We start from the raw sequence: 24,299 nt of genomic DNA, 5'->3' as shown, positions 1-24,299 counted from the left end.
GTGTCTATAGTGGGAATAATCCACTATCAATCTTTAATTGATTTAAAAAATGGATTTTCTTAAATTAAAATTCAATTTTCTTTAATTTAAATTTTTAGAAAATTAAATTAAAATAAAATTGAATATCAAATTTCTAATTTAAATTAAAATAAAATTGAATTCAAAATTCTAATTTAAAATAATAAATAAAAATAAAATTTAAATAATTAATCAAAATAAGTTAATATCCAATATTAATTATTTAATAACCCACATTCCACAAACATGAAATCTTTATTCATGTAATTAATATATTTAAAATCATATTTAAATATTGATCTAAATTCTCTAATTTCGTCTATTCGATAACTAAACGTGTAACTATATTGTATAATAATTATTGATTACCTTAATTCGATTTTGAATGTTTCAAATTCATTCATGCATGTTATTCTAATGATTTAATCCGTTTGTAAGCTAGTAGAGGACCTAATAGATCTACAGATCATGGGCTCCACGATATGAGATTAATTGGCTAAACTCTTTTAAACCCAATTAATGCAACATGTCGTTAACTGTCGGGTCACTCCCTTAAAGCCCAATAGTTGCGACTCCCGATATATTTCTGTCCGACGTCGATGTAACCATAATCAGTAAGTCAACCTTTACAGGTTGTTCGTAATACGACTGGGTCAAAAGTTGTTTGTAACCCCCGAGGTTTACATCTTGCTCCTTAAGTCCTCACGTGATCTTCTTAATGAACAATTGGTTTGTGATAAAATCACCAAATCGAGTTCCCCGTCCTGCGAGCCCAAAATGAGAGGGTGGGGACTCTTGTTCAAGACCCAGAGTCAGCACTTAAGGGAACAACTTCTCTACTATCCCTAAAAGCGAGTAGGAGTGAATTCCGTCTTGCACCCTATGTCCCCAATTATTTACTCGGTCTTACCCCTGAAACGTGGGGCTTATTGAGCCAATGTTGTTGAGCCAACCCTCACTCATGCAAATCTAAAACTAATCCCAAATAAATAGGAGTTCATAGTTAACTTAGGATTAAGGTCAAGCTAGGTCATCGCTTTGAAATAGTCAGTCTTAAATAGTACACAATGTTATAAAGTAAGAGTGACTTATTTCTTAGTTCGGTCTTATAAAAACTCTTTGCATAGGACACCCCCACTCACATGTCTCCACATGAACGAATCAGGATCACATCGTTTGTAGCACTTTACAATAATTGTAACATGTACAAAGTGGGTCGCATCCGATATTGTCCATAGAATAAGATACCCAGCCTTATCCGTATACTATAGACCATTTTGGCTGTCTACTCGAACTTGATCCACTCTTATGTCTCCACATAAAATCCAAGTATTCATGTAATAGCCATGGATCTCAGTGTATTTGATTTAGATTCTTTCTAAAACGAAATGAGCAATTCATACATTCAATAACAACTTTATTGAATTAAAACTTCAATAACATCTATATTGATTAACAAAGTAAGTTTATTGTTTACAAACCATGAGTCTTAGGAGATAAAACCTAACAAACTTAATATTAGAGATAGAAAAAGGTTATGCACAACGTGTGTATAAACTTCTTTAGATGCAAAGATCAATCTATAGAAAAATGTTAGAATCAAATGGGTATTATCAATTTTTAGGGTAAACAAGTTTAGCCTCTAAACTGCAAAATTTGTGTCTGTCTGTTCTTCAAACTTTTGAAAGTATGTAATAAGGCTAATCTTTCAAAGTATCTATAGGTCCACGAACTTTCTGTGTTAAATGCTTGAAAAAAATAAATAATTTAAATAATTAATTGATCTATTAGATATAAATATAAATTTATGTTTAATGAAACTCCAATCTTTCAATTTTGCATCTAGTAGATATGTGAAGTTTTTAAAAATTAAAATTTTATAAACTAAATTTGTAATTTTGAAAAGTGATGATGTGATATATGAATAAATAAATGAGAGATTGTCCAAAATAGCCCTTTCTATTTTTTACATTACAAAATAGCACATTTTTTGAAAAATCGTTAAAAGAGTTGATTTCGAGCCTTATCGGGTGAGATCAACCTTGAAATTGAGTTAGAATTTTGATAGCAAACAATTGTCCATGTGTACGTAATCATAATCGAAAAGTAATTTTATGAATATGCTCTTTGTAATAATAATATTATATTATTAAAATATCAATGTTTGAGAAACCCAACGATTGGAGTGTTCTACGAGTATTGGTTCTAAAAGATTTTCACAAGTGTCTGGAAGTCTTGAAACTCTCATAGCTCACATCTTTGCAAAAAATCAAGAAAAATAAGGTATATATATCAATATTATCTTTTTATAAAACGTGTTTGGATGGTTATTTGCATGTTGTTGAGCCCAATAATTATTGTTTTCATGGTTGTTTACATAATCTTGGTGGAAATTCAATCTTCTCGATCGAGATTTATTATATTTACACGAGATTTACAGTAGGGATTTGTTGGGTTTATGTCCTAAAACCCGCAGTTTATAATATTAAACATTTTCTATTATCAATAAGATGTTAATGATATTTATTCAATAAAATTGTTGTTGAATAAGTAAATTGTACTTGTATGGACTAAATCCAATAAACTATGATCCATGACTATTACATGAATACTTGAACTTTATGTAAAGACATAAAAAATGGATCAAGTTCGAGTAAATAACCAAAATAGTCTATATTATATGAATAAGCTTGGGTACCTTATTTTGGTAACACTATCGGATGTGACTCACTTTGTAGATAGCACAAAAGATATGATACTAAATCGTTTATCTAGAGACTTGCGAGTGGGGACGCCCTATGCAATAAGTTTATATAAGACCAGGACCAAGAAATAAGTCACTCTTACTTTATTAACACTATTCATTGTTTAAGACTGACTGTTTCAAATCGATGACCTAGGTAACTCGACCTGAATCCTGAGCTAATTATGAATTCTTGTTTATTCAGGATTATTCTTAGATTTGCATAGGTGAAGGTTGACTCAACATCGCTGGCTCAATAAGCCTCCCATTTCAGGAGTTAGACCGGGTAGATAACTGGCGACATAGGATGCAAGATGGAATTCGCCCTTACCCGATTTAGGGATAGTAGAAAGGTTGTTCTCTTAAGTACTGATTCCAGGTCTTGAATAAGAGGCCTCATCCTTTCATTGGCCTGAGAGGGACTCGGTTTAGTGATTGGATCACACACCAATTGTTCATTAGAGGATCAGTGGGACTTAAAGAGGAAGATGTAATTTTGGGAGTAAAACAACTTTAGACCCAACCGTTATTACGAACAATCTGTGAATGGTTGACTTACTGATTATGATTAAATTAAGTGGACAAAAATATATCTATAGTGAGAAGAGTGCAATTATCGAGTTATAGTGGTGTGTCTCGGTGGTTAACGAATATTGATTAATTCGGATTAAAGAGTTTAACTGATTAATCTCAGATCGTTGGAGCTCGTGATCTGTAGGTCCATAAGGTCCCTCTACTAGCTCGTAAAAGATTAAACCTTGGATTAGAATATTGAGTGAATTTGAAGTGTTCAAATTCAATTTAGGGTTTGATCAGTTTGAAGTGTTCAAATTTCAATTTAAAGTTTGAATATTGAAGTGTTCAATTTCAATTTAAGGTTTGGACAATTATATTCGATATAATTAACGTTTAAATTTATTTGAAATTAAACGTATTTGGAGAGTTTAAAATATTTAAATATTTATTTAACATTGATTACATGAATAAGATTTATGTTTGGGTTAGGTATTTTATTAATTTAATATTTATATTGAATTATTAATTAATTAATTAACTAAATTTGTTTAATTAATTATTAAAATTAAACTTTTTTCAAATTAATAAAACTTAATTTTGGAAATTGAATTTTAGTTTAAATTAATTAAAATTGAAAATGAAATTAAATTGAGTTTGAAAATAAGGTTTTAGTGGATTTTTCCAAGTTTTAGACTTTTTAGTGGATTAATCCCAAAATCAACACCTAGCCCATTACGTTAATGCCATTTGAAGTGTCAAATGGCTGAAGAATTTAGTGCTTGCATGTTTATGTTAAATAAATACTTCAATTTATGAAATTGAAGATGATGCATGCTGAATTTTTTTTTTGAAAATTCTGAAATTTTTTAATACTCTCTCAAACCCTCTCCTTTCCACTCCAAATCCATCTCAATTCAAGGCTCCACCACTCAAATCTAAGACTGAGAATAGTAGAGAAGATTCTCTTGGTGGTCTACTCAAGATTTGAAGCTCAAATTTGTAGAGTTTTACACGCATTGAGAGGAATTCTACAAAGGTATACATCTGAAACCCTTGTCCTTGAAAAACCGTTTAAGCATGCTTGTAACTCAAATTTGGTGTTATTAGAGTGCTTAATGATTCTGTTTGCTTCTGCTTTATGCATGTTTATTCCATTAGGATTAAACTCTCAGATGAGATATTGATATTTTTCATCAAGATTACATATTCTCCTCGAGATTTTGTATGATTTTAGTAAATTTTTTATGAATTTTTTCTGGATGTCATGTATATTTGTTTGTTTTGGGGGCGAATGGAAGGATGATGAGAAAGAATATGTAGGCGTTCGGTTGAAATATTTGATTGTAGACGTCGGAATAATGTATAAGTAGTTTCACAATAAATATATAAAATTAGTGGGATAACTGTTCCCATTCAATAATCACGAATTCTTGATGGTATCGAGCTGGAACAATCTATTCTTTCTGAATACCCGGATTCAGTGCCAAATAATTTCCTGTCACTATCATATAGTATTCATCTCGACTTGGCTGAATGTATCTGCTTTTATGATTAGTGATCATGAAGATCTTCATTTTTTCTTAACCGGTGATGATGTGTCTCAATTGACTCTTTTGGTATCAAAGTTACCAATAGTAGTCCATAAATCTAGAAGTACCATATTGTCATTTCCAGTTCAAATGGCCTAAAATTTTAATTACCCGACTTCCTTGGACTTGTACTAGGCCGTTACTACATGCATGCATACATTTCAAAACTATCTTTTATGAATTGGCTAAAACCAAATAAATTTTATAGAATAAATAACTTTTATTACAATCTAAATAACTGAAAATTTTGATCAGGGTACCCCTAAAAAAAATAAGATTTGAAAATTTTATCTAAAACATCTAACAGTACAAAAACTAAAAGTTTTTGAATTAAATGAAAAAACTGAAATTTAAAAAATGAAACCATGAAAACATGAGTGCAAACGTCTGTCTAGTCCCAGTGGCATGATCACAGATTCTTCCTGTCATTCGTTGAGATATCCTTACTCTTACTTGAAAAACACAACACAATAAATAACGAGTATAAAATACTCAGTACATAACACCACTACCGAGATTAGACTATTGCATTATGTCCAATAAATGCAACATTCTCGGAACATGCATACAAACAACTAATCCTACATGACCATCTACTGAGTGATCTAACTCAACCTAACACGCAGAGTGGCCCAAAGGCTCACTAACATAGTAGGGCACTCGTCGACACCCGGTAACATAGTAGGAAACTCGTCAGTTTTCAGTAACATAGTAGGAAACCCATCGACTTCCGGTAACATTGTAGCATTAGGAGAGTAGATCATCACTCTTATCTATAGACATATCATGCTTTCAATGAATTTCACAACATAAATCATAGTACATGTCTCAGGGTCCCCCCCTAATCATATAAAAAACTTGCTTTAATCATCATACTCATAAAATAGTACTAATCACATCATGCTTCTCAATAACATTTAGATAAATCTATTAAATCATACTGTTTAAGTAGCTTGGCTCAAGGACGGTTCTAATAGTAAGATTACTTATCTTGATATCAAGTATGAATAATATATTCAAGTAAAGCAATCTCCAACAAAAACTCGAATTAGAATCTACAACATAAATCAAATCTTAAATCCAATTTTCCCAAACCTAATTCCATTATCCAATTCATTCAATTGGCTCTAATTATACTTACCTAAAATGTCATTTGATCTGAAACCGCTTTCCAAAAACCTGACCAATGCCCCAAACCAAAACCCACTACAAATAACTTCAACCTCACTCGACGACATCTCAACACCTTCTGAAACCAAATCAATAGATATGGCAACTAAACAACTTCCAATGAGGTGTAGCGTGCGACGATGCTCAAATAGACATCGGAGAACTGAGGAAAGAAATTGATGCTAGACCAACAAAGCAACATATTGACGTGAGACTTCCGGTGAGATGCAACAACAGTACGACTAGATGGAGTCGAATTTGCACGCGGATGGGCTTGCGCGAACATAGGCGATTAAGCGGATGAGATTTGATTGTGATCTGCAACGACGAAGGTGAGATGACGACGGTGCGTGGTTAGTCGTGAAACTGAGGTAGCTATGCCAGTTGGACGAAGAAAAAAAATGAGGGGAGGGGGTCCTGTTAGGGATGATGCCCTAAAGTCTCGTGTTCTGTAGTTTGTATACAGTTTGTATGAACGCTTGTGATGTATAATATATGATATTTACTTCACTTCTTGATTTTGCTCATTTGGATGTTTTATTTGCTTTACCACAAATCAATAAACTAAAATCCCTAGTTGTCTTTATGTAACTTAAGCATGTATGTGGTAACATACAAATGGATCATGTCTTAAGTGATAACCAAAATGGTCTGTAGTATATAGATAAAGAAGGAAAACCTTATCCTGGTAATGCTACGGATGCGTCCCGCTTTGTGGAATAGTTACAAGTGTTGTGACTTGTCACAGATGGTCTGATCCTGATCATTCATGTAGGAGACATGTAAGCGGGGGTGTCCTATACAAAGTGTTTGTCTAAGACTTGACCACAAAGTGTTAACATCTCGTTATATAACACCATTCATGGCAGAGACTTCACTTCACTAGGATGACCATAGATAACATGACCTCAATCTTGAGTGAGTTGGGAACTCCTACCATTGAGGGCAGTCCTTTGATTTGCATGGGTGCGAGTGGCCAGACCGCCGACTTAAACCTATCACTTTGAGGATTCGTCTGATTTGGGAGATGGGAACTCAGCTACACAAGAACTCCTTCCTCGAAGTAGGGGTAAGTAGATAGATAGCTCCCTGAAGGGCTGATCCTGGGGCTTGAACGATGTGACACCACACACCTTCTCATGGTTCGAGAGGTGTTCACACATATTAGGACTATGTTGTATTATTCATTAGAGAGATCAGTGGTACTTAAGGAGTGAGATGTAACTATAGGGGCAAAACGGTAAATTGACCCAGCTGTACTTACGAGCATCTGTGAAAGGTTATCGTACTCATGATTGGTTATATCCGATGGACACATAAATATATCTGTGGTAAGAAGAGTTCAGTTGTCGGTCTTTAGTGAAATTCCTGGCAGTTAACGGATGGTGGATCTCGTGGCTAAAGAGTTTAGTCAGCTATTCACGTACCATTGGAGCTTCGAGCCATAGGTTCATAAGGTCCCCTTGATAGCTTGGATACAAGTTGAGATTCAGTTTGAAATGTTCAAATTGATAAGAGGGAGTTTGATTATATATGATATAATTGAACTTGTTAATTATATATGATATGATTGACTAAATGTATGAGATACATTAATTTGGAGGAAATTAGATATAAATATGATTTATATCAAGTAGAGGAGAAAACACTATGGTTGATACATGATATCAAACTATAGGTTATGAATATAATATGATTATATTGATTATTTTATTAATTGGACGGTTATGAGATAATTGCCCGATGTTTTCTCTGAATTCATGCATTGGTGTGAAATTCAATTCAATTTTAGTAACTGAAGAATAAAAAGAAAATGTTTTTCATTTTGCATGAGATACGCATAATCGCTCATGGTGTGTTTGCAATCGATCGCATAGTATTTGAGAGCCTATACGATAACGCATCGTATTTACTAAACGATTGTACAGTCGCACGACCTTTCTCTAAACGATCGCTTACCATTTCCTAGACAATCGCTTAGCATTTGAGCTGAACTAAACGATCGTATAGACGATCACTTAGCTTTTACTACACAATCGTGTACCTCGCCTAAACGATCAAGCATCTGACTATACAATAGTCTTTCACTTCTTATACTTTCTTGATCTTTTGTACATGATAGCCTTTCCTCCTCACTTCTACCAAATCCGAATAAAGCCCACCCTTTGGATTCTCACTTCGAGAATATTAAGGGCTCCGAGTGGTGGTGTCCTCCCCGTTTCCTGGTGTTCGTGCGAAGTTGTTCGTGGTAGATGACGGTAGAGTCGTTGAACGATTGCCTGCTGGTCTAGTGAGAGTGAGAGGTCGTTCGTGGAGAGATCGAGATTTCAAGTGAAGAAAATCTTCGACTGGTATGTTCTATCGGTATCTTGTTTATTCATCCTTTAAGCAGGTCAGTAATTTAGTTATTAATGCATATTTGTATGTCTAAATGTATATGTGAAAATTCTCTCACAATGATTTGGAAATATCCGCTTCCACTCATATGTACTTTTGTATAAGAGTTCCTTCAGGTTCGACATTGGGATTTACGAAGGAGAAAAAAGAATTTTTTACATTGCACGTGATATGAGGCATCCTTTATATATATGATTTTTCTTCTTAACTCTCCAACTAAACATTTATTTCATTTTAAAATTTCATATCTCCAAATTAATTTATCCAACTTCCTTAAATTAAATTCAAATTTCTAAATCTTTACAAAGATCACATAAGTTGATTATCTTACATCCCAAATTCAGTTTTAGTCTCAATTTAACAAAATAACGCCCAAATAATTCAAGATAATTTAATGAAAATTACTTACACAATTTAGGATGTTACAAAAATGTTACTTTATTTCCATCTCCACTTGATTTTATTCCTGAATACAATATGGGTTTGAATGACATCTGACCGTTAAGCCCATTGAACGATAATGCATGTCCATTAGAATTGGGTGACATACGGATTGTTTCTTGAATAGGGAATATGTAGATATATCTGAGGTGGTTGTTAATGATTAGTCTGTATATGATGTAAACATATCAACTGATTCTGATGTCGACATTAATGTAGAGGATATAAATATATTTGAGGCGACTGTTAATGCTTATCATGTGGATCATGTGGACTTATCAATGATTAGAACTCGATGACTATAAAGGTAGATTCTATGTTGAATGTAAAATCATGGGTTGATAAAGGATTGTTGGGTGATAGTATCCTGACAACTAATGGTGAGCAGTGTACGGATTTAGCAAGAATTGGTGATCCGGGTGTTAGTCATAACAAATGGAAGTAGATTGAAAAATTAATGGCGAATACCATCGTTGTCTCATTTGAGTCAACTATAAAAGATATCCAAATTGGTAATTTATTTTTAAGCAAAAAATATTTGGCTAAGAAACTGTATGTGGAATAACTTCCAAATCGTATCGATATATCTACTAAGAAATTATGTATTTTAAGATGCGTAGAATCGATATGCAATTGGAAGGTCATAGCCATTAAAATGAAAGACTCTGATATGTTCAATATCACTAAATACGTTAGCGGCCATACTTGTTAGAAGATCTTAAGACCACTTGGGACCCAAAAACCTGTGTCTGAATCACCTTTGCTTTAGGTGAATACGTGAAACTCCATCACATGATGCATGGTATTGCATAAGTGGAAACTCTATTCGCCACCCGTACATTAAGGGACGAAACTGTCTCTACGCCCAAACCTACTAATTCAATAAACAAACACCACTCGTCAATGCATGAAAAAATCGAAGTATCAATAACAATTATGATTAAATGAAAATAAAGAACTTGGAAAGCAAACAAAAATATGTATAAGTTGTATGGCTCAAGCGACTTACTATTCGTAGGCTTCTTCTTGTACATTGCAACTTTCCTTTAAGTGTACCTTGTAAACTACTCAGAGTTTTCGTGAATATCATGTTGCCCAGTTATAGCTACAAAAATCCTTCGATACATCAACCCCAACATGGTCTAGTCCATATGTTGCACCTTTCCCTTCCCATCATAACCAACTCAATGAAATAAAATATGACAATCTTCGTCACATTCTTATCACTCTCGAACTTATAATCTAGAAAATCCTTGTCCAACTCAGTCCCATTCATGTTGGACCTATCACCTAAGTACAACTTTCTAAGCCTAAGAGCTCTATCCTGATCAAACTCAACTACATGCCTGGGCCTATATCTCAAACCCGTTACTATATCAAACTCCTCACGCCCGAAAGGGACCTTATTCCCCAGTAACTTAAAGCTAACAATGTCTTCTCTATTCTCCTGTACCTGCCTCAAAATAATATAATGGCACAAAGACCCATTAAAAACTAATTTAACATCCAAAATATGTATAAAAAAAAAAACAATTTGCCTAAACATGTATAATTGCCTAGGTATTAACTTGTTCTTAATATTCGAGATTGTTCTCGCCAGATGACAACAACAAGTCAAATTTGTTGGAAAATAGTCAGAAATACGGATCTTAGGTACCAATGCCATCTGTCACACATACCATAAACCATAAATTGAACTAAACAATCAATTAGGCAAAACAACAACAAAATAGAAGCATTGTATTTGGAATCTGACTTAAATCCAAGGTGAAACTCGCTCGAGATTGTATACTAATTATGAAGAACCTGGGCCATTTACACCAGTGTGCCACGAGATCAGGGTTTTGGTCCCATTCTGTATAATATCTCGGGGATGACCTCGGGCAACATTTACCCCGAGATCATATACAAAATGCCCAAAACTCAATAGTCCATCCAATCTCGGGACATATTCAATAGATCTCAGGCCCACTTCATCCAATCTCGGCCAAGATTCAAACATATTTCACTCGAGATAGGATAACATATCTAGAAAATCATCAAATACAGACAAGATACACAAAAAAAAGGCTCAAATATTGAAAGAAAGAAAATATACAACCCAGATTTCTCATATATCTCAGATAGACTCTAAAACCCTAACCAAACACTAATTTAAAATGAAGCCATAGACTAAATGAAGGAAATAACGAAATGCCTCAACAATAACGATGCTTAAGGATGCAAATAAATATCGAAACAAGGAAAATTTCAAAGTAAATATAGGGAGATCTTGGGTGAAGTGAGGAACTTGAATGGTTCTGTTTATATGAAAGGTTTTTTCCAGCAAGGGTATTTTCGTCATTTCAACAGATTGGATAATTTGAATTTTCAACGTTTCAAATTCAATTTCGGGGTCGATCTCACCCGAGAAGGCCCGAGATAAACTCTTTTAATGAGTTTTCAAAAAACATGGTATTTTTGTAATGTGAAAACTAGAAATTGCTATTTTGGACAATTTTCCTAAATAAATTGATCGTGTTATATATATTATTTGGTTAGATTTTAGAATAATAATTTTATTTTAGTGATGCTAAATTTAAGTAAAATTAGGTGAAGATAATTATAAATCACCACAGAAATTTAAAATTAATTTATTTACAAAAGTTTAAGATTTGGATTTGATAAATGAGTTGTTTGTGGTTTTAATTGTTATAATTTTCAAAGGTTAGATGCATTCATGTAAAATTGAATATCTATATTAAAAGGACAAAATGGAGAGAATTTTTGACTCCTCATTTTGCCCTTTTTATTCCCATTTTACCCTCAACTCCTATTTAAGGAGCATTTTACAAATAGATGGATCAAAAACATCTTTTTAGTAAGCACCTCTTCTGAATAGTAGAATACCTCTTATTATTGAAGAAGATATATCTATATTTTTCTTAGTAACAAATTTTTATCTCTCACCCATACGTTCTTCATACTTCTAAAGGAATTCTATGGTAGAACATCTTTCACATAAAGAATTGAAGAAGGTATGCCATCTATGTTTTTTTATACCGATTTTTCATCTATCATCTATAAATATTTCAATACTTCTAAAAGAATTATATGATCTTTCACATAGAGAAACATATCACTAAAGATGAAGGATGTCATCTATATTTTTATAGTACCGATTTTTCATCCCTTTGAGTATATTATAATGTGTAGGTTTTTTTTTTTTTTTTTTTTTTGGAAATTTTACAATTAACAAATTTAGAAATTTATTTTATATTGATCTACATAATTTGTTTAGAGGTCTCTCTTAATGATTAAGAATTTCTAATAAGGTATATTATCTATCTTTTCTTTTTTATTCTAATAAGATATGTTATCTATCTTTTCTTTTTTATTGTTGTCTCTCTTTTCTCTTTTCTTTTGGGGATTATTCCCCATCTCCTTAAGTATGATGTGTCTAGATTTGAAATACAATCAATAATCTTACCAGTTGTTTTGTATTGTTTTATTTTGATATAAATATTTGTTCGCGTTTGAAATCTTTTTGTATTAGGGCGAACATCATAGAATCAAAAGGTTTTTATTTTTAGTATTATTGAATTCAAATTCAAAGGGATTTAGTTGAATAGAATCAAAAGGCGAACATCATAGAATCAAAAGGTTTTTATTTTTAGTATTATTGAATTCAAATTCAAAGAGATTTAGTTGAATAGAATCAAAAGGTTTTATTTTCAGTATTATTGAATTCAAATTCGGAGAGGTTTAATTGAATTTGTTTATAATCCATTTCTTTCTCTTTCTCCTTCTTTTCATTTTTTCTTTTTTGAGTATTCTTTTCTCATCTCAAGTATTATGATGTGTCTAGATTTGAAATACAACCAACAATTTTACAAATTTAGTTTGTTGTCTTATTTTGATATACACATTTTATGTTTTGTTATATATTATTGTGTGTGACTTTCTTTAATCACTAGATATATTTTGAAGATTGAAGTGTAGTATTATTGAATTCAAATTTGAAGAGATTTAGTTGACTATGGCTATTTTTGTTTTGTTTTTTCATTTTATCAACATTCAAATCTTAATGATAAGATTTTATATCTAAACAATTCTATTTGATAACTTTGAACTATTTTTCCTAATAGAATATCTAAACAATTTTTGTTAAGATACAAAAGAAAAAAAAGTGTTATATTGAATCTAAATTAAGATTTTTTTTTAGTATTGAATACAAATAGGTGTATCTAAACTAATTTTATTTGTTTATTTTAGGAAGATAAAACTATTCAAGGATAACTAATTTGAAAATACACGTTAATATAATTCAAACCATTCTCTTTTTTGTTTTTGTTTTTGTTTTTGTTTTTGTTTTTTTTTTCTATTTTAAGAACATATAATTATTTACTATTTACTTATAAATAACACATATTATTCTTTTAGAAAGTAAGACCATATTTGCATAAAATAATAATATTAATAAATAGTTTTTTTTAAACAAGTAAATTTTTGTACCATTTTATTTTAGACATTAATTTTCTAAATTATTTAAGTTTGTAATATTAAAAATACATATCTAGTTAATACAAGATTAAATCATTTGAAAAAAAATAATATCTATTTTAAGCTACCTTTTATCTTAAAATTCTCTAATTCAACGTTCTATATTTTTTCCCTCCAAAGATTAATCAATTCAAAAAGAAAAAGAAAAAAAAAAAAAAAACAATGTGGGTCATATTTTATAGGGCTACTCCTTTATAAATTTTAGTTTATAATTTTTATTTCAATTACTTCATATATGTATGTTAGTTTTATTCATCATTTTTTTTTATTTCTATCCCTTTCACTATTTAAAAATTTAAGGTCAAATATATTAGTAACTTAACTTAATAAAAATATCTATTTTTCAACCATGTCTAATTTATTTTATTTTAAATTAACCTAAAGCAAATAGACATAGTTTAAGCAACTATTTTTTTATTACTAAATTTATATAAAAAACTTTATATTCAAACTAAATAAATATATATTTATTGAGTATTCAAATTTCATCATAAAAATTTAAAATTCTAATAAATTTTAACCATGTGCGATACAAGTATCTTTTATAGTATATTTCGTGGCTAAGCGAGGAGAAATTTTAACTTTCCTCTTTGTCCCTAGTTTTTTCAAGACTCTTTTGCTCTCACACTCACAACCCATCCATACTCTCTATATACCTTTCACCCGATATATTTTTTTTTTCCTTTTCATTTTATTTTTCATTTCTCTTTTACTATTATATCTCTCAACCATTCTTATTTGACATTGTTTCTTACCTTTTTTTTTACCTATACTTTATTTTTACCTTTTATGTCTTTTCTTTTTCTTTTAATTTTACATTTTTCTTTTGTCATTAGATATTTCAATGATTATTATTTTGTCCTCAAATTCTTTGTTTCGAATGATTAATTTTTTATATAAAAAATCAAACAAAGAAAAATAATTATCCAAATTTATAAACTTCCACAATGTTTAGAAGATACACAGATGTTTCAACTTTTTTTTTTTTTTTAAAAAAAGTGTATATTGATATAGATAATTTATTTTTAGTCAAGACCATTTAAAATTGTAAATATTTCAACTATAATATATATATATATTGTGATATAGTCTTAATTATCTAATTTCTTTTATTATTTTTAAATTTCATCAAATTTTTATTATTTAAATTTAGTTAAAAATATATTTATTTAGAATTTTATGTTCTAAAGATTTGGCACGTGCATACGCGTGTTCTAACTAGTTTTTCTAAAAATGATTTAAAAGTCGAAACCCATTTTTATTTATGCAATATTACGCGTACCATCGATGCAATCAACCATTAACAAGCAGAAATTCTATCGTTCGCGGATGCAGAAAAATGGTAAAATCCATGTAGGAAATTTGAACAACCAACAGCGGCTTAGCTTAGTTAACCGTCATCGAGCGCCTACGGTCTGTCTAAGTTCCCAGCCGAGCCAGCCCACCTTCGCTGTCTAAACGCCCACGTTTCTCTTTTTCTGATTGGTTTTCTCCGCCGGCCGCCATCAACACTAACCAAACAAACAGAGCACATACATATAAGAGATCGATATCCAAAACGATTTTGTTTTTCATTTTATTCTGTTCTGAAGATGGATCAATCCGGAGACTCAGAATCCGTCCTCAACCACCGTGTTCTCCTCCCTGACGGAATCGTCACGCCGCTGATTCTCACAAGCGACGGTTGGCTTCGGTGGTCGGAGAAAGGTCAACGGCGTTTATCTGTTGAGAAGGAGGTTCTTGGATTCTCCATGGATGGTCCGAAGATTAGGATCAAAGCTCTCGTGGAGGACCGTGGTGGATTGCGGTGTTTTGGGAGCAACGGAGCTTTGACGAGGAAGGAGTTTGTGTTTCAGCCTCTTTCCGAAGAGTCGCGGGCGCTTTGGTGTCTGAAGCTCCGTGAATGCATCGATTTGCTTGGTAATATTATCACTCGGAATTCTTTTTGGTTTTAATATGTACTTTGCAGTTTAGGATATGCATGAAACGAAGAGTAAAGATTTTGCTGTATTCTGACTTGTTTCTGCCTTTTGGTTGCGTTGTTGATTTAATATTTTGGTTTCTCTCCTTCAATCTCCCAAAAGCCAAATGAAAACTCATAATCTAATACTTCGTTCTTCAGACAATTCATCCGGCTTGATTTTGAAAAGAAAAGAAAATTCTTCTTATTGCGATTCTTTCCATTTCAAACTCCCGTCGTCATATGCTAGTTTTGGTATAGGAATGAATATACGATGCAAACTGTGAGGTGCGTTACATTTTGGGACGATTGAGTCCGAGAATCCTCCGTGTTTTCGCTTAATTCGGAAGCATTAATGGTATTTATCGTATTGGGTTTTGATTACTCGTAGGCGAAGCAACGACACATCAGTGTTTTCAGTGCTTCAAGCTCGCTCTTCTTAGCTTTCTTTTCCAATTGTTTTCTGGAATAATGGGATCTCTGTTTCCCCAGGTCGTCCAAAGAGGCTGTTTGTTCTCGTTAACCCATTTGGTGGGAAAAGAGCTGGTTGCAAAATTTATCTAGATAACGTGAAGCCTATTCTTGAGGATGCCGAAATCGATGTCACAATGCAAGGTGGGAATACTTTTAAGAGATGTAGAATAATGTCACTTTTGAATTTGACTATTAGCATTTAATAGGGTTTCATTAATTTCATTTCATTTGAATTTTAAATCTTAGAAACTAAATATCAGCGGCACGCAGAGGAGGTTGCTTATTCATTGGATCTTACTAAATACGATGGTATTGTTTGTGTTAGTGGTGATGGAATCTTAGTAGAGGTTTGCCGTCTACCCCTACTTGCTTCTTAAATCTCTGTTCTTTCTGCATTCTTTTTGGTACTGTCAATAATTCTGGATGGCACATTGATGCTTTAGCCTTCTCATTGTAATGTCAGTTTTTTGTTCTCTGTTTGTTTGCTTAGGTGCCTTCATCTTTATTTTCTTCCTATTTTTGCATTCTTACAAGCATCACATTGTTTAGTAGGTAATAAACGGATTGCTGAGGAGAGATGATTGGGCTGATGCAATTAAGATGCCTTTAGGAGTAGTACCTGCAGGTACCGTACTATTAGCTCAGTTGTTCGTGTGCCATTTGGTTTATGTGGTATAACCCTTTTTTTCTTTTCCTTTTTAAGTATTACACTGAGCATTATTCTAACTTAACTACATTTAAAGGAGGTGTTTAAATAGCATGCATGATTGATTTGTAATGACCTGTACCAAATCATTTATGGTGAAAGAATTGCGTGTCTAACTGTACTCAATCTCAGATTATTTCCTCAACTATCGAAAAGACATTCCCACTCTATTAGTATTTAGTCGGTTCCTTGCTTGAATGGCAAACATTCTATTAGTATTTATTGGGGTTTATAAATGCTTAGGCACTGGAAATGGAATGGCGAAGTCACTTCTTCATTTAACCGGTGACCCTTGTACAGCATGCAATGCTACTCTTGCCATCGTTCGAGGTCTGTATAGCACTGTCCATTTGTTTTCCCTGTTATTTTCCCCCAATCTCATTTCTAATTTTTATTTTCTTTTACTTTGTAATTGAGGCAGTTTGCCTGCAATTTTTTATTTCTTGTAGGCCATAAATGTTCATTGGATGTCGCCACCATTTCGCAAGGGGAGGCTAAACATTTTACCGTGTTGATGCTTGCTTGGGGTATTTCTAATATAAAACCTCTTTCTTTAGTGTGACCTACAGTTTAGTTGAGATTTATTTTTACATTTCTCGTGGAAAAAGTACAAAGATTTTCCTTTTGGCCGATGCTGCTGTTTCTGGTTTTCACTGTTGATTGTAAGATGAAATAACTTTAGTTTGTCCCCTTAACCAAGTATTCCCTCATTTCAGGATTGGTAGCAGATATTGACATTGAGTCGGAAAAATATAGGTGGATGGGAAGTGCTCGGTTAGATTTTTATGTATGTATGAGTACCTCATAAAAGATGATCATGTTTGATTCTCACTCAATTTATTTTGATATGTTCTATTGGTGCTCTTTACGTCATAACTTGTTTATATACTCTGTGAGAACAGTTATGCTATACACAACAACAAAACAAGCATGCTAAAAAATGAATGACATATATCTAAGAATAAAAGGTCAATTGGCTGCTGAATGTATTATAATTTTAAATCTTCAAGTATTTTAGTTAGTTTTTCATTTTAATTTATTTCTGGTGAGTTTAGGTCTAGATGCAGAAATCTCTGTTCTAGAACTAATGAGTACCCATTCGTGTGATTTCAAATTCTCCTAAAGTTCCCTCACGTCATAGCAAAAGTGAATAATTAGTGTCACAATGCTAACTTTTTCTTGTGTTCAGGCTCTCCAACGAATTATAAGTTTGAGGCACTATAAAGGAGGTATTTCTTTTGTGCCTGCACCTGGATTTGAAGATTATGGAGAGCCGACAAGGTATGATTATGAAACTGCTAGCGTAGTAGAGGTTGACAAAAGTGATGGTGAGCCCATTAATATTCAACGGCATGGCTACGAAGGACCTAATATCAACTTGAAGGATTTAGATTGGAGAAAATTTGATGGACCCTTTATTTCAGTCTGGCTTCACAATGTACCTTGGGGAGCTGAAAACACCTTGGCAGCACCAGATGCTAAGGTTGGTTTGTTTTATGTTGTTAGAATATTAATGAGAAATTCCCCTTGATATTGCAATATAGTTACAATAATGTTTTTTTTCCTGCATTAAAGATATGGTTGTCAGTTTCCACATGCCCTTTGCATAGGATTCACCAATTTGGATGTCTAGGTTGAAATTTATCATCGAGCCTCCTGTTAAAGATAATCCAATTCGATCTTCTTTGGTAACTTTCATTTCCACCTGATACTGGCAAAGGGAAAAGCTATTAAAAACAATCTTGCAGGAGAAAAACGTACATAATCTTTTACCTCTATTGGTAGTTAAATTAAACCATCTCCTTGAGGTTGCAACAAGGCTGAGCGATTTCTTCTTATCCTGATTCACCAGATGTAAATCTTGCACCACTTCATTATTTTGAGCGTTCGGTACTCGTGAATGTTTACTTTAGTAATGTTCTTCCACCACCTGAGAACTTTTGTGCAGAACAGAGTTCTATGGAGTCTGAGCATTCAAATAGGAATTTTTGTGGTAGTGTTTTCTGAGACCCCGAGATAATATTATGCAAGTGGTGCTAGTGCTTGATGGAATTTTCTTTTGTTATTCGTCAACAGCTTAATTATTTATTAGAAAATTTTGAATATATAGAATCAAAAGATGTTATGTTTCTCTCATCAATCCTGCATAATATTCAAAATAAAAGTTTTCCCTCTGTGCATGGTGTGTGGTTTAGTTGCCAAGGTACTTGTTTGCTACAGCAGAATTCTCTAAGTTGGGTACCTAGGAATGCTACATACGAGTTACAAATTTATCTTATGTGTGTTTAATGTTGACATATAATGCCGTTCTTGCCAATTGATATGCAGATGTCAGATGGCTTCTTGGACTTGATTATTATCAGAGACTGCCCAAAATTATCCTTGCTGTCGTTGATGACTCAGTTGAATAATGGAAAGCATGTGAAGTCTCCATTTGTTACATATATCAAGGTTTATGCTTCAGTTTTATGTTGCCGTTTTCTATCTTCTTTCAATTATCTCTTGCTAAGCTGTGATTTATGATAGAAATCGAACGTTTCCTCTTGCATTGCATTGTAAAATTATATTATCAGATTTTTATTTTGGTCTTTCAGTTTTCCCTTAAATTTTCCTTTATGTTGGGCAACTAATTGTAGGTCAAAGCATTTATTTTGAAACCTGGCACACGGGTCAAGGAGCCAAGCAAAGAAGGAATTATAGACGTAGATGGTGAGATCTTAGCTTTTGGGAGGGGAACTCTCACGACTAATCAGAAAACTCTTATGAATTATGATAAACTTCAAATCAGCGTGCATCAAGGGTTAGCCACTCTATTTTCCCCTTGTAGGAATTGATCTAATCAGATGATCTTGATCAAATTTAATGCTGACTAGGAACAGGAAACAACCCTGATTTTTCCCGTAACTGTAAAGAAATAATATATAGCAATTTAAGAGGTGGCAAAATTGAGTGCATAACTGTCCAGGGAAATTTTCAGTTCATAATTCTTCTTGATTTTCAAACATTATTTATTTGAAATGGTCTGAAATGCTTCTGTTACAAACATAGACATAATACAAGCAGAGTAACCCAACACACAAGTTTACAAAAGCGAGTGTTGCTCATTGGTTTGCTTCAGACCCTTATAAAGGTCTCTGTAAGTCACTTGCACATGAGCTGCTCAAGCCAATCTTGATGGCTGTACTTAAGCTCCTGTTGATGTCGTAGAACTATGAAAATTTTACGTAGTTGTAGCATCTGTTATCGAACTATTATTAATTTGTAGCTTCAGAAGTATTCTAGTATTTAAGAATCCAAATTATGAAATGGGAGCTTGCTTTAATCCTGTTTCTACTGTACGATTGATATGATTATTTTGGGTACATTTTGTCTTATTTTTTTTGGGTCTATCAACAACGTCGATATTCGACATGATTATATTTTCTTTGTCCATTCTTATGCGTTCTCCAACTATAATAGTGTTTGGTAACTTTTTTTTTAAAAAAAATCAAAAGTAGTCTATCAATGTTCTTCACTGTGATTCAACAACTATCATTAATTATTTGACTGAATTGAGTTGTTCAAAACATACAGATGATTGGCTGTTAGAAATCACTAATTAGAAGTTGATTTTGATTCATGATTTTTGTTTAGTTTCTATAATCAATAGAAGATGATCGTTGATACTTCTAATATAAATTTATCCGTGATGGTTTTGTTATATCATCAATCTCTGTTTGGTTTTGGGATATTAGGAGAGTTAACATAAGTTGCAACATTCAAGAGAATGAGTAATGAATCGTGAATCAATCAGGGTTGTCTGATAAACATTTTGGAGCTTTTTGACGATTAGTATTACAGATTCGGTTTTTGAGAACATTTTAGTAATGTAAAATTATAAGGAAACAACAAATTAATTTTGTAAGTACAGAACTGAGAACATTACTATCAGACTAGCCTTGGAAAGTTAACAGCAGTGCAAGTGTTGAAAAAGAAAACAAAGAACCCCAAAAGAAGCAAATGCCACGTCAAAGCTGGGAAATTGATGGAAATTAAATAACCAACTGATTGATAACAGAAGGGGCACAAAAATATATCCATTATCCATAGATATGAAGCAAAATAACAAAAACGATGCATAAAGATCAGAAGCAGCAAGTATTTTCACTAAGCTTTGGCTATTTGACCTTAAGAACCCATCTCGAGGATCAAAATAACTATGGTACGACAGTAGAGCTACAGCAACTATGCCAATCAACATGCACGCATCATGTCATATAGTATGGATATTCAATGTTCTAAATTTGGTTTTTGTGTTCTAAACACGAAAACTAAATTTGAAACTATATAAGGAAAGAAAAGAAAGTAATCGGAAATTACGTATGGATGACCGTATATTATTATTATGAAGTTCCTTTCAGAAGTGTAGGGTACGAAGTATTAATAAAACTTAGAAAAAAGAATTAATAGATAACCATCCTGTTCTAGAACCATTCTACTCGAAACGTAGGACTAAATACTATCTAGGTCCTTAGTCTAGACAGAGATATAAAATAGGGGAAAAAAAGAGTTAGAAGACAAAAAATCTATCCAACTAAGATTTTTTTAAAAAAACTTCGATATGGGGTTAAGTTCAAGAATAATGTGATTTTTAAAAGTAATACAAAAAATGAGGTACATAGAAAAGAAATTTCAAAAGTAGTGTTGAAGGCAAAAATATTGAAAAAATAAGATAGTTTTTGGTGGAAAGGAAAATCGTGTACTCGGTACACTATTACGTTTGAATATAGTCAACATCATGTCAGTCATGTGGACTTGGTCAAAGGACCAAACTCGTGGACAGGGTCCACAATTTTATTATTATTATTATTATTATTTTTAAATTTCTAACTAAGAATTTTGCTTTTTGGTATAAAAAACATTCTCATGGTAAAATGTAATTTCACTAATTCTTTAGTTTCAAAATAGAAGTTTACATGAAATTAAAAGTTTGAACTACAAGTTAATCAGTTTTCCACAGGGGGTCGTCTTTGTGTGCCTCTAGATTAGCTTTGCCTTATAGCGGTTGTCATCTACGACAAATACGTCTTCGATCAATATTAGCAACATTGAGTCGTTCTATCCGTCAAATAATACTTTCTATATTTACCAAGGTTTGGTCATATATTGAACCAAACTCTGGTAAATTGTGTTGTACTGAATACTGCTGTACATCTTGGACAAAATTATTCTGTATGATGAAAAAAATTAATACTAAATAATGTTCATATCATATATTTGGGTAGAATCAAACTCTTACTATGTAGTAATAGTAAACGCCGTCAGGTGTGATAAATCGTTTTGTGACTGAATCGTACCAGGAAAAATAGTCATATGGCACTTCGTCCATTTGTTATTTCTCCTTGTATACGAAAATCATGACATGCATATTGCTAGTACGATATATATTTTGCGTGAATTCAACGCTAGTCTTGATCGTGCTTACTCCTCAAATCAATTTGGTATAGTGCCGCGAATGTATAGCACAACGAAGGTATCATTTGTTGTAGAGCAAACAGTCTCAACACACGATCTGATGTTGATGTCACTCTACTATATATAAGCATATAAGAGGGCTAACGGTCAACCGAATGTCTTGACCATCACGACAGTAATCAGGTAGTAATGACCAAAAATCTTGCATGTATGACGTCCAATTAATTTGAAAAAAAAAAAAAAGAATAATTAGACACCCAAAATGTTTGTAATATTCATTTGTTACCTAATTATGCATCAGTTGGTCAAATATTTATCAGTATACTAGCAACATATCTACTGTTTGTTCAGAGGTAGCTAATACACCCTCCATCTAAATTTTAAAAAAAATAATTAGTTTATTTTATTACATAAAATGATAATGAAATAAATATATAAATAAAATAATACCTGGCACTGAGTGGACGATGACCTGGGGCCTATAACTGGATTTGTAGTGCTATAATTTTAAATATTTCATAAGCCTATACTTGTAACAGTATCAGTGGTCCCACTATTTCCAACACTTATGCATTAGTAGCCCGGTAAAATTCTCTATAAAGCCATACAAGGTAGGTGCCACCCCACGTGTATGTATCAGCACGTTCGAAATTAGACAGTAGTGGAGGAAACATAAGATGTACTAGAGTGTTCGACTTGTCAATGAACAAAAATTCTCTAATAAGCTGCATAATGTTGTTGAAGTTTATGTCCTAAATCTCATATATCTTGTGGTTTGTAAAGACATACATATCTAATGAAATAAGAGGTATTTTGTTGACGTTTAAACTGCATTAATTCAATCCAATAAACTAGGTTATCTGATGAAACTTAAACATGTATGTGGAGACATACAAGTGGATCATGTTTAAGTGATAACCTAAATGGTTTGTAGTATATGGATAAGGTTGAGTATCTTATTCTGGTGACACTACGAATACGACTTGCTTTGTAGATGTTACAATTTTTGTAGAGTACTACAAATGATTTGACCCTGATCATTCATGTAGAGAGATGCAAGCGAGGGTATTCTATATAAAGATTTTGTATAAGACCGGACCACGAAATGAACAACTCATTCTATACAAAGAGTTTGTACAAAGAATTTGATGAGCCTTGTGTCTACAAGAGAATCACAACTGCTCAGTAGCTTTTCTTGTGTTATATATAGATGATATCCTACTTATTGGGAATGATGTAGGCTTACTGACAGATGTAAAGAAATGGCTAGTTGGTCAGTTCCAAATGAAAGATTTGGGTGAGACACAGTTTGTTCTAGGGATCTAGATCATCAAGGATCGTAAGAACAAAATATCGGCCTTGTCTCAGATATCGTATATTGACAAGATGCTTGTCAGATATTCGATGTACAATTCCAAAAAGAGTTTATTACCTTTTAGGCATGGAATTGTTTTGTCTAAGGAGGAGTTTCCTAAGCCTCCTCAAGAGGTTGAGGAAATGAGACGGATTCACTATGCATCGGCCATTGACAGCCTTATGTATGCAATGTTATGTATCATATTTGACATTTGTTATGCAGCAGGGATTGTTAGTAGATATCAATCAAATCTAGGTACAAATCATTGGACATCGGTCAAAACAATCCTCTAGTATCTATAGAGAACGAGGGGCTATATGCTCGTGTATGAGGCTGACGATTTGATCCTTACAAGATACACTATCTCTGAATTTCAGACTGATAATGATTCAAAGAAATTCACATCAAGGTCAGTGTTCACTCTGAATGGAGGGGATATAGTTTGGCGAAGCATCAAACAAGGATACATCGTAGACTCCGCGATGGAAGCTGAATATGTAGTTACGTGTGAAGTAGCTAAAGAGATTGTTTGGCTATGCAAGAGAAAGAGGTTGGAGAGATGGGATGCTTTGACAGAGTATGTAATGCGTTGGAATGTAATGAGATGATTCGTCAATAACAGACAACAAGTTTGGATGAAATTAATGGAATGAAATAGGGTTGGGAAGACTTAACTAGTAATCTCTAAGTATACAGGTATGATGCGTCTAGGTTCTATTTTCTACTTAATTCTTTCAACATCTCTCGATGCGTTTACCACACTTATCTTATCTTTAAGATGCATACGTTTACTAATGTGACAGATCAACGTGACTAACTTTATCTCTAAAGCTACTCAATATTCTTAATTATTTGATGCGTTCCACAGTTACTTACTCTCTCAAACAATTAACTATTTCTACTCAAATCGATTGATCAGATGGATTCAAGCA

General features: G+C 32.7%; 1 protein-coding gene across 2 annotated transcripts; it reads left to right on the top strand.

Moving 5' to 3' along the window:
• Positions 1-14,697: 14,697 nt before the first annotated feature.
• On the top strand, positions 14,698-19,599 carry LOC120074359 (sphingosine kinase 1). 2 transcript variants are annotated; one of them, XM_039027453.1, is made up of 10 exons: positions 14,698-15,336; positions 15,869-15,991; positions 16,097-16,197; positions 16,403-16,475; positions 16,800-16,886; positions 17,006-17,083; positions 17,273-17,343; positions 17,746-18,039; positions 18,885-19,007; positions 19,193-19,599. In XM_039027453.1, the coding sequence occupies exons 1-10, from the start codon at positions 15,009-15,011 to the stop codon at positions 19,388-19,390; spliced, it is 1,476 nt and encodes a 491-aa protein (XP_038883381.1). In that variant the 5' UTR covers positions 14,698-15,008; the 3' UTR covers positions 19,391-19,599. The 2 variants fall into 2 exon arrangements, with proteins under 2 accessions (XP_038883381.1, XP_038883383.1); XM_039027455.1 differs by lacking the exon at positions 14,698-15,336 and having other exon boundaries at positions 15,951-15,991; positions 16,400-16,475.
• The last annotated feature ends 4,700 nt before the right edge of the window (positions 19,600-24,299 follow it).

Source organism: Benincasa hispida, chromosome 3, assembly GCF_009727055.1.
Source record: "Benincasa hispida cultivar B227 chromosome 3, ASM972705v1, whole genome shotgun sequence".
Classification (NCBI taxonomy): domain Eukaryota; kingdom Viridiplantae; phylum Streptophyta; class Magnoliopsida; order Cucurbitales; family Cucurbitaceae; genus Benincasa; species Benincasa hispida.
This window is presented reverse-complemented; position numbering and strand designations above follow the sequence as displayed.

Bases quoted from the DNA above. Each gene is read 5' to 3' on its own strand.
- LOC120074359 (XM_039027453.1), top strand. From the start codon at position 15,009: ATGGATCAATCCGGAGACTCAGAATCCGTCCTCAACCACCGTGTTCTC. The intron at 16,476-16,799 runs GTACCGTACTAT...ATAAATGCTTAG, and splicing joins TTTAGGAGTAGTACCTGCAG to GCACTGGAAATGGAATGGCG. The intron at 16,887-17,005 runs GTCTGTATAGCA...TATTTCTTGTAG, and splicing joins TACTCTTGCCATCGTTCGAG to GCCATAAATGTTCATTGGAT.